The following is a 16,506-nucleotide window of genomic DNA, read 5'->3' on the forward strand; positions in this document are numbered from 1 at the left end:
TCTTTATCTCTTCCGCGCTCCCCCCTCCCGCCCCCAAGGCCTCGCGCGCGCGCGATTGCGCGCTCGCCACAAGAGTCATACACATTCACTCGCCCCCCCCAGGGCCCCGCCCCCGCTCTCCTCCTCCTCCCTTTCATTCTCCCCTCCCCCTCCCCGCCCAGCCACGGTCGCTCGGGTTCCAGCTCTTGGTTACAAGATGGCGGCGCTGAGCGGCGGCGGCGGTGGCGGAGGCGGCGCGGAGCAGGGCCCTCTTCTCTTCAACGGGGACATGGATCCCGAGGCTGGTGCCGGCTCGGCCTCCTCCGCAGAGCCGGCCATCCCTGAGGAGGTGAGTGAAGGCGTCTGGTTGGGCTGCCAGGCAGGGGGCGGGCGGGCGCCGACCCCCCCACCCCCGATTTCGGATGGGGGGGAACTAGGGGCTTTAGTGAAGGCGGCCCTTTATCTGACCCCCACCCCCATGATGGGAGACCCCCTCCATTCTCGCGCACGCGCACGCTCAGCCCTTCACCACGTAAACACCCGGGGGCCCCCCGGGGACTGGGCTCCTCTTGGCTGCCTCTTGGGGCTGGGGGAGGTAGGGGGCAGTAGAAGTTGAGGAGAAGGATTTGAGCTCAGATTTCGCCCGAGAAGGTCACGACCCCGCTGCGGTCCCCAGACCCATATCCTCCTTAATCCCCCCTCCTTTTTTTCCCTCCCGTGTGTGTTGGGTAGGGGATGTTTAGAAGGAGCAGAGGGAGACCCTCCCCCCGCCCGACTGGCCTTTATCTACCGGGGCATGTATGTGGCCGTGTATGAGGATGGTGAGGATGAGGGTGATGGGGCCCTTCTCCCGGGTGGCCCAGGCTGCCTTTCTCTCCACCTCCCACCGCACCTTTGCCTCCCAGAGTGTTTGGAGATTGTTTCCCAGCCAACGAAGACTGGGTTTTCTGTTTCTCCCTCTTGCTGACCATCCTGAACACCCAAGGATCCTTCTGTCTTCTCATCTGATATCCCACTCCCCTTATTTTTGTAAACACCTTGTCACCGACATCCTTACTCCACATCCCCCTCCTCCCCCAGTGTTATGCATTGTCCTCCCCTTCCACATCCCTCAGTTTTTGGTGGCTACTCTGTTCTTTTCCTTTTTCCAAATCCCCACTGAGGCTTCATACTTCCTTGGCTCTCCCAGACTGTATGCTACCTCTTATTTTCTCAAATTTCTTTGCACATCTTTGACTATTGTCTCTAAAGTTATTGAGATCCACAAAGTTTCTACAGCAGTAACCCCGTGTTGGACAGTTTCCCAGAGTTGAATCCTGTCTTTTATTTCACACCTATTTTCTCCTCTCTCATCCTCAACATTTCTTTCTTTCTTTCCTTTTTAAAATATCTTTTAACTTCTGTCATTTCCTTTATTACTCTCCCTTGGCTTTTTTTAAAATTAGAATTAATCTTGGTTGCCACATTATCAAATTATATCTATTAGTTTGTTATATGTTACAAATAAGATAATGCCTGAGATATAACTTGCTTTACAGTAATTAATTGGGTAATAAGGTTTAGTTTGTTGATGTCACTCAAGTTTCTCATTTAATAATGTCCTGTCTCTCCTTTGATAATTATTTTCAAGTATATTTAATGTTCTTATTTCTTTACCTTGAAATTCATATTCATAACTGCTTTCTTCAGTATCTGATCTGATAACCTACTCATTCTGTTTCCACACTTTTCCTTTGTTGAACTCCATAGTTTTGTCTGAAATATTACCATCTCTATCATATGACCTAACTTAACCTCTTCAGGCAAATTACACCCATTTTCAGTTACCACTTCTACTGAGGTCACCATTTCCTTTCAGCTTAATTTCCTTTGACATTCCTGTTTTCTTGTAATTTCTTTCTGCTTATAAAATTCTTACCTATTCCTCATTCCTAGCTTATACTTTTATGTTTCACTTGTCCCAGTTTTCATTCATTCTGCTTGGTTTCCTGCTTTTGCTACTTGGTGAGGCTTCCTCTTTATCTTCCTCACACCTCCTCATTCCTTCTTATTTATAAACAGCTTTGTTCTGTTGACATGGAAATTTATTTTTAGGAGACATTGTTTTTAATGGTTTAATACCGAGGGGCTAGCTGTCTATTTTTTCCATAAGTTGGATGTGTCTTTGTCTGATTAGGTGCAGGTGCTTCTAGGTTAACTTTATTTTGGTTGTATGGCATCCTTTTTTCAAAGTTATTAAGCTAGAAAGAAAAACTATATATAAGTAAATGAAGACTTCTTACGAAATTGAGGAACCCCAAAGATTTGATTGCAGTATTATCAACAGCCTTTTTAATTTTACCATTACCATTATCAGATCAATTAACTTTGTCCAGGTATTATTTAGACATAATAAACTATCTGATTGTAAACCTAGTTTTTAATAATTCAATAATAAGTTTCCTTTTCAACCCCCCCAAAAATTTACATAATTTTTTTCTTTTTTGTTGTAGAATCACTCTCATTGAGAAGTGGTTTTTCTGTGTTTTTAAACCTTGGGGATTCACTTGTTATTGATTGGAAACGATGTGGAATTTGTTCCCATTATTGTAAATGTTCTGAATACTATCATTATTATTGTTATTAATACTATTATTAACTTTTGAATATACAGTAGTTGTCAGCATTGAAGAAGGTGATTTCCCCTCAAGAAAATGCTTTTTATGTTGGAACTAATATTAGTAATAAAATGAAAACTAAAATGCATTGGGATCTAGTTGAGAGCTTGGTTATCATGTTTTTAGAAGTTATAATTAAAGCAGATTGAACAAAGAAAAATGTTCCTTGTATATAACAAAGAGTTTTATACTGAGAACAAGAAAATAATTCAGATTAATAGACTATAACCAAAGTATAGTCTTTTGAGGGGGCAGCTGGGTAGCTCAGTGGATTGAGAGGCCTAGAGACTCCGGGAGGTCCTAGGTTCAAATTTGACCTCAGACACTTCCCAGCTGTGTGACCCTGGGCAAGTCACTTGACCCCCATTGCCTACCCTTACCACTCTTCCACCTTGGAGCCAATACACAGAAGTTAAGGGTTTAAAAAAAAAAGTATAGTCTTTTGAAAAAGAATTACTTTATTAACACACTTTCTTAGCACAGTTAACAGTGCAGTTGGTTTTTAGTATGAGGCATTTTCTTCTGAATATTCCTCCTGTTTAATTTCAAAGTTAATTTCATCCCACCTGTTTTGGTATTGAGATTTGCAGTTGTGTAATGTCAGCATATACATGTTATTTTTATTGTTCTAAATCATCTCTAATCTTCAATATGCATTTACTGAAATAGTATTTACCATGTGATAGAGGATAAAAAGCCCAAAACAGTCCCTACCCTTAAGGAGCTTATGTTCCATTGGGGAGGAATATGTAAATAAAGAGTGAAGAATTTTCAGAATATATACAAGTAAATATAAATTAATTTCAGAGAGGTGGAGGAGGGCACTAACATCTGGGGAAAATTAGCAAAGGCCTCTTGTAGGAAGTGGCAGTTGAGCTGAGCCTTGACCACAACTAGGGTTTCTGAGACATAGGGAGGAATACTGTGCATAAGCATAGAGAAGAGAGGGGGTGTTGTTTATAGAAACAGAAGCGGGATAGTTTGGCTCAGCCAGAATGGACATGAGAAGGAGTGATGTCAAATCAGTCAGGGAAAAAAGTTTCCTAAGATCCCTCTTGTGAAAGTGCTTTAATTTCTAGACAGGTAAATTTGTGTTTATTCTCAATGATGTGGAATCAAATGAAGTTTTTTGAACAGGGATATGTGAGATGGTCAATATTAGATGATAGTTGTGCAAAAGATGGATTGGAGAGAGGAATGTTGTAGTGGTCTAGGTGTGAGGAAATAAGGTTTTGATCTAGCCCGGTGACAAAAGAGTCAAGGATAATTCCAAGGTTGGAAACTTGGGCTGCTAGAAGGATGAGAGTCTTCCATAAAAATAAGACAGAGAGTTGAGTTTATGGGGAAAAGAAATGAGTTCTACTGTGAGCATGTTAAGGTGGAGATGCCAAGTGAGCAGGTATACTTAGAAAATATAATGACTTACATTAATGAATTAGGCAATTTAGGCAATGTAATGGCTTTGATTAATGAATTCTTTGGATATGAATTCCCTTTATAGGGAAAGAGGTTGCTATTAAGACAGATAAACAAAAATCTTCATAAATAAAATGAAGCATTTTTGACTGAATGGTAGTGTTCCTTTTATATCTTTGTATTTATACAGGAGAATACCTTACTGAATAGCTGTTAACATAAAGCCTTTGAATTTTGTGCTTATAGGACTCTTCTTTTTATATTCTTCCCCACCCCATTATTCTACTCACTGTTCTTTACCTCCTTTTTCTGTATCTCAATATGAAAGAGACCAACATCAAACATTTTACATTTGTCTTCTGGATTTTCAGAATTATTTTTTCCGTATCTTTCCCTCTATTTGTTGGAAGTACTCCCTAAAGGTTTTCAATGTTGTCTTGAATTCTGACTTCATCTTCCATAATTATTTTTTATTTCAGTGGTGGTTCTATATAAAAACAGCAAGATTTGAAGAGAAATTGCAGGGAAAGAATGGGCACTGAAATAAGCCGCCTCTCTTTCTGCAAGGTTGACCCTCAAAGACTGCCTGCCTCTATAGGGTCTCTCAAGTGTAAGGGGGAAAAGGGGTGTGATTCTCCTCCCTTTCCTAAAACCAGAAGTTTCTAGCTAAATGTCTTTTATTGCTTGGCATCTATTCCTGAGATTTTCTGGGTATGGATAAAATTTAATTTATTTAACTTCTTGTATAAGTTGAGTTCTTTCCCACCTTCACTAATCTTAATGCTTCCTCCCTTGTCCTAAAATTGAAAAATTTGATCATGGTTTTATGTGATGTTTAATGTTTTTGTATTCTCTCAGTGTTTTCTTAATGGACTATATGAACTTTAATGATAAAATTTTTATAATAGTAGTTAATTTTCAACCTATGTGGCATTTTACATAAATTGTATTTTTTCCTAGTCTTTGGTGAAGTGGCTTTTGGGTTTGTTTTTATGTATTGCTATTTGATTAAGGAGTTAATTTCTTTATTTTTGTTGTGAAGGGATCACTTTTCTGATAGCCTAGTATGTGTTTAAGGCATTCTGCTATTTCTCCTTTGATAAAATTGATGATAATAAAGTGAGTTGTTTGGCTATAGCCACTTCTTTTATAAAATTATTATCATATAAATGCCATATGTCTAAATATAAATAGTCATAAATGACTTATTCCAGCCTCTCTACCTAACTTTACCTCCACTGGTTTGGTTCAGTTAGGATCTGTTAGAGGGAGGCCTTTGTTAAAGATAGATATATTTGGGAGCCTTGAGAAATAAATCCCCATGTACTAATTATTTGCATAGTAACAAGGATTTAGATGGCTTAATATTAATATAGGAACTAAGAGTAGTCATTTTTATCTCCTTTAGACATTTGGTGACTGGGTTATTTTTTCTGGGAGGTAGGGGAGGTAGCTTTATTTCTACGGGATTTTGTTTTGTTTTTTGCTACCAACCTACTACTATCACACTTAATTAGCTTGGTTGCCAAAAGAAACTCGTAGTACAGTCTCCACCCTGAAATTAAGCAATTATTTTTCTCCCCTCTACCCTCTGAGATTATTTTTGGTCACCACCTTCTATCCAGAGATTTATTATTATTATTATTCTCCTTCCTCCCCCACACCAAGATTATGCCTACAGAGTGAAATTGATGCTTAGATGGTTTCACATTCCATCTTGGTAGGCCCTGGGGATGCCCTCTGTACAGTGTGTGTAAACTTCTTTGAACCTAATTAGCATTATATATTCTAGAAGCCCTACAAAAGCAGAGATGAAACTAAGCTTGCATCAGTTTCGTTCTTGTGATGCAGCTTTTGAATACCCACACCACTTTGAGGGAAGATACTGGTATAGAATAGCTGTTGGCCTAGCATAAAACTCCTTAAATTCATTAGAGCTATTTTAATTTTGTAGTTTTGAGGGGGAAGTACAGGAATGTGGATATATTCTACAAATAACTGAAATCCCTATGTGTGGTTAATAATCTTTATTTCTTCAATTTCTCAGAAGTAAGAGTTTTTCAGAGTTTTTACTACATTCAGTGGAGTTGTCTTACTTTTTAGAATAGTTTAATGGTTTAGATTAGACTTAACCATTTTTAAAGGAGACATTTAAATACTTTTATCCAGTTTTGAATAGTTAACTTTAAAATGAGGGTAGTGATTATTGTTTTGAGCTAGAACTTATAAAGTATACATTTTCTTTTATAAGATGTCCTAAATAACTATAAATTCCTTTGGCAAATAACTCAGGGCCTAAATATTTATCTTTTAAAAGCAACCTAGTATGTATTTCCACCAGAAATGCTTTAATATTACTAAAGCCTATATTATATTTTCTGTATTGTCAGATGCTGAATCTTATAATTTGAATTCTGTGCTTTAAAACCTACTGCATTTTGAAACCAAGAGCAAAACCTGATATGTATAGCTTGAAGAAATAAATACAGCGATTAAAGTATCTTGGGTATATGGGCACAGTAATAATTTTTGAGAGCTCTTTGGTAATATAACTTCTATTAATCTGTAGTATAAAGATAATTTTATAACCACTTGTTATCAGAATATCCTATAATTTTGGGGGGAGCATTATTCAGTGTTACTATTTGAGAATGTATCAAGAGTTCAAAGGATTTGATTTTAAGTCCAATTTGCCAATGATTCCTAAAAATACCTTTAAGTTTGATTCAATAAATATTTATTAAGCACCTACTTACTGTTTGCCAAATATTATGCTAAGCATTGGGGATTAACATAAGAAATTCCTTGAAGGAACTTAAAGTCAAGTGGGAGATTACATAGAAAAGGAGAGGAAAAAATGTTGGGGGGGGAGGGGGAGTGTGCAGTATCATTCTGTGGAGCAGAAGCCAACCTGAGCTGCAGGTGGAGAAAGGAATATCTTGGAAGATTGTGAGCCTTTTGTGAAGGAAGGCTTTGGAAGGATTTATGTGCAAAACTATCCAACCCTCCAATCAAAGGACAGATGCAAATGAGGAGTGAGTTGAGAAGGTGTAGGGTATTTCAAGCTATACCATTTCTTCTTGGTGCTAAGATTTCAGGGGGTTGGCATATTGAGGGCTTGGGGAACACATAAACTTGCTTTGATTCCACACTGATATCTAACTTAATTTTGATAACTTAAGCTTTAATGGGGAAAGGAGCTAGTCAGTAAGCATTTATGTGCAGAGCACTCTGCTAAGCACTGGGAATACAAAGAAAGATAAAAGATAATTGGCTTTCACAGTCTAATAGGGAAGACAATACAAAAACAATTGTGTATAAACAAGATACATAAGTTTTAGATAATCAAGAGAGGGAAAGCTCTAGCATTGAGGGGGAACCTGGAAGAGCTTCTTATGGAAGAAAGGCTTGGCACATCAAAGAAGTTTGTATTTGATCCTGGAGGTGATAGGAAGCCAGTGGAGTTTATGGGGGGTAGGCACAGATAGACAGACATAGTCAGATCTGGTCTTTTTTGGATAATTAGCATGACTGCTGAGTGAAGGTTGATGGATTGGATCTGAGAAGGATCAATCAGTAATCCTGTTTTAGAGTAGTCCAGGGGTGAGTTGATGAAGTATGGTGGCAGTGTCAGAGGAGAGGAGACATAATTGAGAGAGGTTATAAAGGTGAATAAATGAGACTTAATAGATTGGGTAAGAGAAGTGAGAGTGTAGTGGCAAAGATAATGACTAGGTGGAGGGCCTAGGTGACTGGGAACACAGTGATGTCTGTGACATTGAAATGTCTAATAGGCAGGTGGAGATGCAAGTCTGGAAATTGAGGGATAGGTTAAGATCTGAGAACCAAGAACAGAGATGCTAATTGAAGCCAGAGAGCTAAGGAAATCACCAAGTGAAATAGTATAGAGGTGGAAGAGAAGAGGACCTAGGACAGATCCCTGGGTAATGCTCACCTTAAATGGGAGTGATCTGGATGAAAATCTAGCAGAGAGAGGAGTGGTCAGACAGATAAGAAGAGAACCAGAGTAAAGAAAATAGTGATTTTGTGTAAAAGGCTGCAGAGAATTCAAGGATAAGAATCAGAAAAAAGCCATTAGATTGGGCAATAACAGATCATTGGAAACAGGAGAAAGCAGTTTTGGTTGAATGATGATGTTGGAAGCTAGACTATAGGAAGTTAAAGAGAGTGAGAAGAAAAGAAGAGACATCCATTTCAGACAGCTTTCTCAAGGATTCTAGCCACAAAAAGGAGAAGAGATATGTGATAATAGCTAGTGGGAATAGATAGGACAAATAAGGGTTTTTTGAAAGGATGAGGGAGGGGGACAGTTTTAGATAGTGAAAATTTTGATGCTCTCATCCAGCCATGATTTTTGCAGCTTCTCTTCTGTATACCTGAACTTCTGTGAAACCCCCTCTGTACATAGATACGAGTCTTTATATAGTCACTGCATAGTGAATCCAACTAACTTTAAAGGCTTACTAGATTCAAGGTGCTCTTATGTGCTAGAGATACAAAAACAAGAAATGTAATAAGGCTCCTGCCCTTGAGATCTACTGGGAAAAGAGCATATGCAATATTAAGTACAAGATAATTTGAGGTAAGAGAGAGGGCATAACAGATAGGTAGCCATGGATGAAGAGATGGCACCTGAGCTGAACCTTGAAGGAGAATAAGAATTTTGAAAATTGGAGATGAAGAAGGAATACATCCAGACATTGTGGGGCTTGCCTATAGGCACAGAGGTAGGAGGTGGAACCATAATTTTAGGTAATGGCCAGTAGATCAGTTTGGCTGGAATGTAGAATATTTGAACAGGTAAAATAATTTGAAAAGATAAGTTGGAAAACAGATGGTGGATAGCTGGAAATGCCAAGCCTAGAAGGCAGAAGGGAGCTACTGGAAGTTTTTGAGGAAGTAAGTGTAGCATGGTAAGATGTGGTACTTTTACTTGCCAACATTTCCTTCACTGGCTTCATTTGAGATTTAGCTCAAATCATACCTTTTGCAAAACTGGCATTCCAGTTTCCCTTAATACTACCTTCTGGCCTTATTTCCCTCTACTTTTTTATCTTGTATTCACATAATTGTTTACATATTATATTTTCCCATTAGATTTTGAGCTGCTTGTCTGAGGGCAAGGACCATCTGTTTGCCTTTCTTTATACCCCCAGTGCTTAGCACAGAACCTGGCACATAGTAAGAACTTAGATAAATGCTTTTTGACTGGACTTTTCCAATAGGAAGTTTTCATTAGCAGCCTCCCAAAGGATAGATTGCATAGGGGATGGACTGGAAGCAAAATCAACTAGGAGGCAGTTTTATTAGTGTAAGTGATAAGGACCTTTAATATAGAAGCCATGTGAGTACTGATGATGGTAAAAGGATAAAGGATGTGTCAAAGATATCTTTGAAGTTGGGTACTTGGATGAACTAGCTGTGGTGGTACTCATAGTAGAAACAGAGGAGTGTTGGAGAGGTTTATAGGAGATTTAAGATAAGTTCTGGGAGCAGCCAGGTTGGCTCAGTGATTAGAGAGCCAGGCATGGAGACAGGAGGTTCTGGCTTCAAATATGATCACAGATGCTTCCTAGTTGTGTGACCCTACACAAATCACTTAACCCCAGTTGCCTAGCCCTTACCACCCTTCTGCTTTGTAACCAATACTTAGTATCAGTTCTACGACTGAACTGAGGTAAGGGTTTAACAACAACAAAGGTAAGTTCTGTTTTGGAGAAGTTGAATTTGAGAAGTCTAGGAAAGAGAATAGGATCGGATATATGAAGATCTTGGAACCATATACCTTGTAAGAGGGGAAACTAGATATTTAAGGTATGGTCGCCAGAAATCGATTAATTTGATTTCAAAATAAAATAGACCCAAGTCAGGATGACTTTTATGGTGGTTTATTTACAATTATCAAGTTTGAAAGTAGGGAAATTGAGAGAGAGAAACTCTGGCTTGGACCAGAGGCCCAAACCAGGTAGGAATTCAGAGGCCCCAGTAGAAGGGCACAGAGGTGAATTCAACTAGGCTTCTACCCCTAAGGCCTCCTCCAAGAAGAGAGACCTCCCAGAGGCTAGAGCAGGGATCGGCAACCTTTTTGGCCTGGAGAGCCATTAAATGCCACATTTTTTAAAATGTAATTTTGTGAGAGCTGTACAGCGCTCACAGTGCGCGCTCCTATAACAATGCGCGCTCCTGTAACAGCGCCTGAAAAAAAATTGACTTTATGGCTCCTGCAGAAAGAGCCATACATTGCTGACCCCTGGGCTAGAGCCTCCAGAAATGCCAAGGGAAGAGAAAGAGAGTCAGCCTAACTTACCCACGTGACGATTCAAAGGGAAACAGTCTGAGGTCTCATCAAAGATCCTTCCACACCAAGTTCAAAGTGCCCACCTCCCTCCACAGGAAGTTACCATCATATTTAAAAAATAGCATCTTTTATCACTTCCTGCATCCACTTCCAGTTTCATGTGGACAAATGGCAGCCTCAGTACTGTTTTGGACTGCCCAAAGGGCAGTCCCTTGTTTTTAATTTGTTACTTACTATCACTGTGTGGGTCACAAACCTCCCCCCTCCCCACTTAATTCTAAGTTGAGTGGGGTGACATTTCTGATGGCTAGAGTCTACACAAATGAATGAGGGTGAGCTAATTCTATTTACACAACTTAGAGATGATAATTGAATCAATGGGAGCTGATGAGAGAGAGAGAAAGGGATCAGTATGTGTACATCTCTTTAATGTATAGGAAAGAGAGCAACATTACTGAATGCAGAGGAGGGGGCAGTAAACAGTGCATAAACTCCTGAGAGGTCCAAAGAAAAGAGTACTAAACAGTCTTTTGATCTAGCATTTAAGAGTTCTAGGGAACATTGGAAAGTAGTTTTTTACATGTTAGTTTTAAAATTCAACTTTCAAGGAAATGAGGAAGTGGAGCAGGGGACAGCAACGTATGGCTCTTTCTGCAGGAGCCATAAAGTCAATTTTTTTTCAGGTGCTGTTACAGGAGCACGCACTGTATGGCTCTCACGAAATTACATTTTAAAAAATGTGGCATTTATGGCTCTCACGGCCAAAAAGGTTGCCGACCCCTGAAGTGGAGGCTATGAATATGCTCAAATTTTTCTAGGACTATGATTTGAAAGTAAGAAAAAAATAAAGGATGATAATTTTATGGGATGGAATCTTAAAATAGAGTTTTTAAATTTTTGTCTTAAGATAGATATGTTTATAGGTAGGAGGGAATGAAACATTAGATAAGAGAATATTTGAAGATGAAAGGCAAGCACTATGAAGAGATGGCAGGGTTAAGGATCAAGGGCATTAATAGAGAAGTTGTCCTTTACAAGGAGAAGGATCATCAGTCAAACCAGATATGAGCAAGAGAAAAGATGGATTTTTAAATGTGGTTTTCGAGATTAGAGGGATCTCAGGATGGATTCTTTCAGTTAAGTGGAAACCAGGTCCTTAGCTGAGAGGAAGTATAGAGTGGTCTATGTATTAGAACTCAGATTTGTTTATGCTCTTCATGATCTCTGAAAGCTTCAGTGGCTCTTCATTGCTTATTGGATAAATCCAAATTAATGCTTGCATTTAAAACCTTCTATGATCTTGCCTCCAGCCTATCTTCCATACTGATTACACATTGTTTTCTCTCCACACACTATCCAAACTGACCTAATTGCTATTCTCATATATGACATTCTATCTTCCTCCTCCATGCCTTTATAATATTTCTTTTTTTTTTTTTTAAACCCTTGTACTTCGGTGTATTGTCTCATAGGTGGAAGATTGGTAAGGGTGGGCAATGGGGGTCAAGTGACTTGCCCAGGGTCACACAGCTGGGAAGTGGCTGAGGCCGGGTTTGAACCTGTCCTCCATGCCTTTATACAGGTTGACTACTATGTCTGAAATACTTTCACTCCTCACTTCTGCCTCTTGGAACCCCAACTACCTTCAAGAGGTCTCTTCTGTTTCCTCCCAGTTGTTAATGCCTCTTCATTTGAATTACTGTGTAGCTTAATATCCTGAATTTATTTGTAAGTGAACATGTTGTATCCCTTCAGTAAGAATGTAAGCTTCTTGGGAACAAAAACTGTTTCCCTTTCATTTGTATCCCCAGCATGTATCACAGTGCTTAGCATACAGCAGGTACCTAATAAATACTTTTTGGTGATATGCCTCTTTAAAATCAGTTATCTATATCTCAGTGATACATAAATTTATTTGCTCTTGAACTTATATATGCATGTATTTATGAAGTCAATCATTTATGAGTGCTATGTTCTTTGGACATGAAAACAACTGAATCCTGGAATCACAGTGTAACGTTTGAGAACCACAGATTTTAGGGTTGGAAGGGACCTTATGAATCATCTAGTCTAACTTATTTCAAAAACATAATCTTTCCTAAATCATACTCAACAAGTGATCATGTAGATTCAATTTGAATACACCCAGTGATAGGGAACTTACCATCTTAGTTCTTTATATTTTTGGTTTTGTCTCAATAGCATAGAAGTTTTTCCTTACATCCATCCTAAATTTACCTTTTTGCAATTTCTGTTTCTAGATCTACCCACAATTCTAATTCTTTAGTCTCATCACTATTTTATTAATAGTCATATAAAAGGTCACTCAAAGAGACTAATCTAACACACCCCTCCCTTCATTTTAGGGTAAGAAGATTTTTGAAACCAGAAGGTACACTGGGAGTCAATGGCACAGTGGGGACTAGAAACCCAGGCCACTTCACCCCCTACTTCCCCGATTTCTGCTATACCACACATTACCTCTTTCTATTCTAGTCATGAACGTTTTCTGCAATATAATTTTTCTTATTGTTTTTATATTTATAGAACAAATTTTAAAATGATTTTTTAAGGCAAACTGGTTTAAATGCACTTGCCCAGAGTCACAGGGCTAAGAAACATCTGGGGCCAGATATAAACCTAGTTCCTCCCAATTTTAAGCTTGGTGCTCTATTGTGTCTAGAAATCTTTAAAATTTTAGAGCTAGAGGTAACTTAGGATTGGCAGATTAATCCAACAAGGATGTGGAGAAATATTGAAATTGCATAAGATAATGTTTGTAATACTTATATGGAAATTAAAAGTGTGATATTAATATAAGGTGTGTATTTGCAACCAGTTTTCAGGAGTGAGAGAGTTCATGTGTGTTTAAATTTAGCATTAAGGAATCTTTTTTGCCTCATTTAAATGGGATTTTAGAAGCACATTTTGTACCACAGAAGAAGCTATAGCCAATTATTTTTGGAATTCTTTAAATTCATCATATTTGAAAGATGACTAGTTTAGCAAAACTGAGCTTTTATTGATGTCATATGTTTGGGGCACTATTATAATGCAACATTTTGTCTTGTCCTTTTATGTATTTTTCTTGTAGGTATGAAGGAAGTAAAACTTTCTTATGTGAAAGTATTAACTTCAGGTAATATGTCTTTTTTATGTAGAAAGTAATGAAAACCACATTATAATCAATTTTTATTTTGGCATTTATTTTAACTCTATCGTCTCCCAAAGATTTCTTATACACACTAGTTTTCATCAAAGTCCTTAAGAGTAGAATTGAAAGTGATTACTGCCAAATTAAGAAATATCTGTGACTTTTAGTAGTGAGCCACTTAGCAAGACAGGATTCTATATATATGTTAGGCATCATGGGAGGTAGACCAAAATGAAATGTGCACTGATAAACCAATCTAATATAATTCCAACTATGATTCATAAATATGCATTCAGTGGAATATAAATTATCTTAAATTATTACTGTCCCTTGTAATGTTCTGCTCAAAAGCCTTCAGGGATTTGATAGCCTGTCTCATTCAGAAATGCTGAAGATAAGATTTCTTCTTTTTTCTACCTGGATTCACAGGATTCTCTCCTGTGAGTTCTTCCCTCTTCCCCTCCTCCCCCCAAACACACACACTGGGCAGTTCTATCATGTGTATCAACTCAAGCCAGGAAAATAGACATAGTCTTAAATGTATCTCTGTCCCTTACACTGTGTGATGCAGTAGTTGCTAGCTTTTGCTTTCTGCTCTTCTGCTATTTATCTCTTCTCTTTTTCCTATCATTTTGCTATCTTAGTAAAGGCAGTTGTCTCTTGGACTGTTGCAGTTTCCCTCGCTTTTGGAATTCCTGACTCTTCCATTTTTCCCTCCAGTGTGTTTTAATTTCATTTATTATTTACTGAATCATTAGTATTTATATGGTGCTTTATTAAGTGAAATGTAAGACTGAGAGCCTACCTATCCAGAGTTTATAATACGATTGAGGAGGTAAAGCATACATGAATGAAGCAGCTAAATAATATAAGACAACATATGATTAAGGACAAAAGTGAGTAATAAAAGTTCAGATAAGGGACACATTTGTATCATTTGGGGAGCATTATACAGAAGTAGAATTTGATCAGATCTTGAATGACAGGTTAGGTTTTGAGAGGAAGGGGAAGGGCATTTTTAGAAGTGGTGATACTATATAAGCAGAAGCTGATATATGGTGTGTTTAGGCACAGTGAAGAGAAGTGGGAGATAAACTTGACCAGAGAGGATGGGACCACATTTATAGAAAGCCTTAAATTACAAGTTGAAGAATTTGGCAGGTGTGAGTACAATGAATTGGAAGATAGGTGAGACTAAAGACAAGTGGTAAGGCAGAAAGTAGAGGGAGAGTTAAATATGAGACAGCTGGCTGATACGTTTGAACTCCCTCTGGGGCTGCTTCAAAACTCCCACTTAAACTGGCAGATCAGGTGGGTGACTGACAACTTCTCCCCTCAGTAATCTAACGATAGCCCTGAGGGGTAGAGGCAGATTCTCTGTCGTTTCTCTCCAATGTGCTCTCAATTTATGATAATTAGCCAGCTAAGGTTAATTAGCTTTAGTTAGAGATATTTTCTAAAGTTGAAGAGTAAGAACAGTTGGAATAAAACATTTTCCTCAAAAATACGGGAAACATTCTTCTGCAGGTACAAATAGAACCTAGGAGAAAATGGGCTCCATTGTAGAAAGCATATATGGAAAAAAGATCATTTACTGCACTTGGTTGAATGGAAATCTTTTTCTTCTTTGTGTCCTTATGTAGTTCCTCTGAGGTATGATTAGCTCTTTTTTGGGCCCTGTGGGTAGGGCCCATATAGCGTACTGAAAGCTACTTTTTTACTCTAAAGAGGTCATGATGCCCTTCCTCATCATATCTAGTTGATCTATTCTCAACTTCATGCATTATTTGCTTCTGGTCCAGTCACTCCTCTGACATGGTCTGTTGTATGTTGGGGGGGAGAGGGTGACACTCCCTTTGCGTGTATTCCTCAATATTAGCTTCTGGTTACAGAAGGGTCTGATTTCTTTAATTGCAACTTAACTTGAAGGTGGAGGTTGGGTTGGATAAGAAAAAATTGACAAGATTTAGTGGCTGAAATGAAGAAGGTAAAGTAAAAAATGATTCTGAAGTGTTTGCCCATTACTTTGCTACTGACTGAAACCTTATGGAATCCATCAAAACCCAGCCTTCTCTACTTGTAAGGACAGCTTTCAGTGGGAAGCAGAGTAGTAGGGCACTAGTTTTGGAATCAAATGCTTGTTTGAATCTTATTGCTGCTATTTATTAACTGTGACCATGGCAAATTACTTCACTTCTTTGGGCCTACATTTTCTAAAATGTTTTGATTGGACAGAGTGACTTCTAAGGTCTCTTTTACCTTTCATCTATGATTTTATGGTTTCTCCTTTAATATCCATACCACCCTTTCTTCTCATCATGCAAAGATACCTTCATTCAATAATACAATTTATCTGTTTTCAAAGCAGTACCATATGATGGAAGTCTTTAACTTGCTTCCTCTTCCCCTTCTCCAGCTTTCTCTAAACATTTTAAATAACTTTAGAAAGCCCATATATTACATAACATTATTATATGATAATGGAATCTTTATATTCTGTGATCTTTCAGATCATCCAATTCAACTGATACCTAAGCAGGAACTTCTTCCATAAAATTCATAAAAAGTGGTCCTATATTTCCCACTTAAAGATTCCATTGATGGCTGATTTGCTTTATTCTGAAGTAGCTCATCCTACTGAATTCATGAAGGCATTAGGGAAGGGATGATATTTCTCTTGCCCTGCCCAATGTGGATTTAAAGCTCCTATGTCTACTTTCTTTTATTACCCTTCATTTTCTTTAACCTCTATATCTATTTTTTAGGTCATAGAATTTTTTCAAGTATTACCTCTTTCCCACTCTTCTCTCCTCATCAAACAGTAAGTTAAAAAGAAAATGACAAATTATTCATAACAAATGTGCATAGTCCAAACAAACAAATTTCTACATTGGTTGTGTCCAAAAATATATGTCTCATTCTGCATTTTAACTGCATTATTTTTAGCATGATATAGGTGAATAGTGTAATTCATCTTTAGT

At 38.1% G+C, this 16,506-nt stretch overlaps 1 protein-coding gene across 6 annotated transcripts in view; it reads left to right on the plus strand.

Moving 5' to 3' along the window:
* Nucleotides 1-196: 196 nt before the first annotated feature.
* BRAF (B-Raf proto-oncogene, serine/threonine kinase) overlaps nt 197-16,506 on the plus strand; it is a 164,654-nt gene continuing 148,344 nt past the window's right edge. For all 6 annotated transcript variants that reach the window (XM_044678547.1, XM_044678545.1, XM_044678546.1 and 3 more), the window contains exon 1: nt 197-328. In XM_044678547.1, coding sequence (XP_044534482.1) covers nt 197-328 — 132 coding nt within the window. The remainder of the gene's footprint in view (nt 329-16,506) is intronic.

This window comes from Gracilinanus agilis, chromosome 5 (genome assembly GCF_016433145.1).
Source record: "Gracilinanus agilis isolate LMUSP501 chromosome 5, AgileGrace, whole genome shotgun sequence".
Taxonomy (NCBI): Eukaryota; Metazoa; Chordata; class Mammalia; order Didelphimorphia; family Didelphidae; genus Gracilinanus; species Gracilinanus agilis.